The 1885-nt window shown below is 41.2% G+C and overlaps 1 protein-coding gene across 1 annotated transcript in view; it reads right to left on the reverse strand.

Annotated features, from left to right (window-relative positions):
• The window catches only part of MYO5A (myosin VA), a 142448-nt gene that overhangs the window by 10934 nt on the left and 129629 nt on the right, over positions 1-1885 (reverse strand). Inside the window, exon 32 of the mRNA XM_019664099.1 lies at positions 55-209. Within this exon, the coding sequence (XP_019519644.1) occupies positions 55-209 (155 nt within the window). The remainder of the gene's footprint in view (positions 1-54; positions 210-1885) is intronic.

Genomic DNA, 1885 nt, shown 5'->3' on the forward strand with positions numbered 1-1885 from the left:
TCATAACTTCATAGCTAATATTCATTGTGAAAATTTTGTTGAACATCAACTGACCTTTAATACTTTTTTGATGCTGTTAATTGTTGACGTTAGCAACGACCTTACTTTCTGATCGTCATTCAGGTAGTCAGCATGTCGAACACACATAAACAGGATATACGCTGGTAATCCTGGAATCAAATTGACTGCTACACCACGTGGCTTCAGTTCTGAAAAAAGGAAAGAGGAAAAAGAATCTTACATAACGTTGAAAGTCTTCATGAAAAATGCTTTGTGAAATCCTGAAAGCACAGTTCTCGTGTAAGAGTTCATTCAGGGTATACAGGTCATATAAAGAGCATATTTTAATAGCTCATTAAGAGGACAAGTTCTTGAGGGTGCGGACATGTGAACCGTAGCTGTCTATACAATGACAACTCCCAAATTTCTATCTCCTGCCCTGACTTTTCCTCTGAATTCCAGTCTTGTGTATCAACTGCCTTCTTGACAACTCTGCTCGGGCACTTCAAGCTGAGCCCTTCTCAACCAAACTCTTCGTTCCCTATGGTACCTGCTCTTCCTGGAGTTGTCCCCATCTCAGTAAATGGCAATTCCCGTCTTCTAGTTTCTCAGGTTATAAACCTTGTCATCATCTCTGACTCCTTTCTTTTTCTCATACCACTCATCTAACCCATCAACAAATCTTGTTGGCTCTACCTACAAAACACATCCAGAATCCAACTATTTCTCTATAAGCTGTGATTGTCTATGTCCCATCATCTTCTCCCAGATTGTAGTGAGAGCTTCCAAACTGGCATCCCTCATTCATCCCTTGCTCCCTGGTGGTACATTTTCACACAACAACCAGAGTAATTCTATAACAAAATGTAGGTCAGATCATGTCACTCTTGTTCTGAAAATCTTCCAAGTGGCTTCTCATCACATTCATTTACAAAATGTGAAACCCTCACCATGGTCTGTGACCTGGCCCTGTTCCCCTTCCCCAGGTCACCGTGCTCCAGTAAGATGGGTCTCCTTGCAGTTGGTTGAACATACCAGGCATGCTCCCACCCCAGGGCCTAGGTACTAACTACTTTCTGCCTGGAATGTTCTTTCCTCAGATATATCAGCATGACTTGCTTCCTTATTTCCTTGGTCTCTGTTTAAAGATCATCTCATCAAACAGGCCTTTCCTAACAACTTTATATAACTACTACACCTGTCTTCACTCTTGATCCTTTTTACCCCATTACATATTTCTTTATTTTTTTCTGTTTTCCTTCCCACTGGAATGTAAGTTCTATGAGAATAGGAACTTTACTTTGTTTGTTACCCAGTACCTAGAAAATGCCTGGCACATGGTAGGAGCGTACTGAATGTTTATCGAACTGATGAATCTTTGCTTAAACTCTATGCTTAAAAACCAGTAGCTCCTTAACATTTTAGCTAAATGAAGATCATGTTGAAACTTAGGTGCCTCTGCACCTATATATAGCACTAAGTTGAATGTCAGGCACCCTAGCAACATTAAATCGGGTGTAACTGCCAATCACAAAACTGTCACCCCGGCACCTGGGGGAGGAATGCTAAGCAGAGGCTGAAAGGAGAGGTTTTCAGCTTTTTAAGTTCACAGGCTGTGCACATTCCCTCATTTTCACCCTCCTCTACAAAGTCTCCTTGCAGAGTCAGTGGGCTCGCCCCCAGTTTTAAAGGTCTTATGCTGCTCTGAAGTGCTTCCTCTATGCCCATTTCATTTGTCTGGTCCTCTCCTTCCATTGTTGGAATGTTTTCCTGAATTATTTTGGTTTTTTTTCCCATCACTGAATTGTTGCTCTTGACATATTTAATCATACACTTTCTAGGGAAGTAAAGAAAACAGAAATTCAGGAACTTAAGTGGCCTAGAG

The sequence above is a fragment of the Hipposideros armiger genome, unplaced genomic scaffold (assembly GCF_001890085.2).
Source record: "Hipposideros armiger isolate ML-2016 unplaced genomic scaffold, ASM189008v1 scaffold_12, whole genome shotgun sequence".
NCBI lineage: Eukaryota > Metazoa > Chordata > Mammalia > Chiroptera > Hipposideridae > Hipposideros > Hipposideros armiger.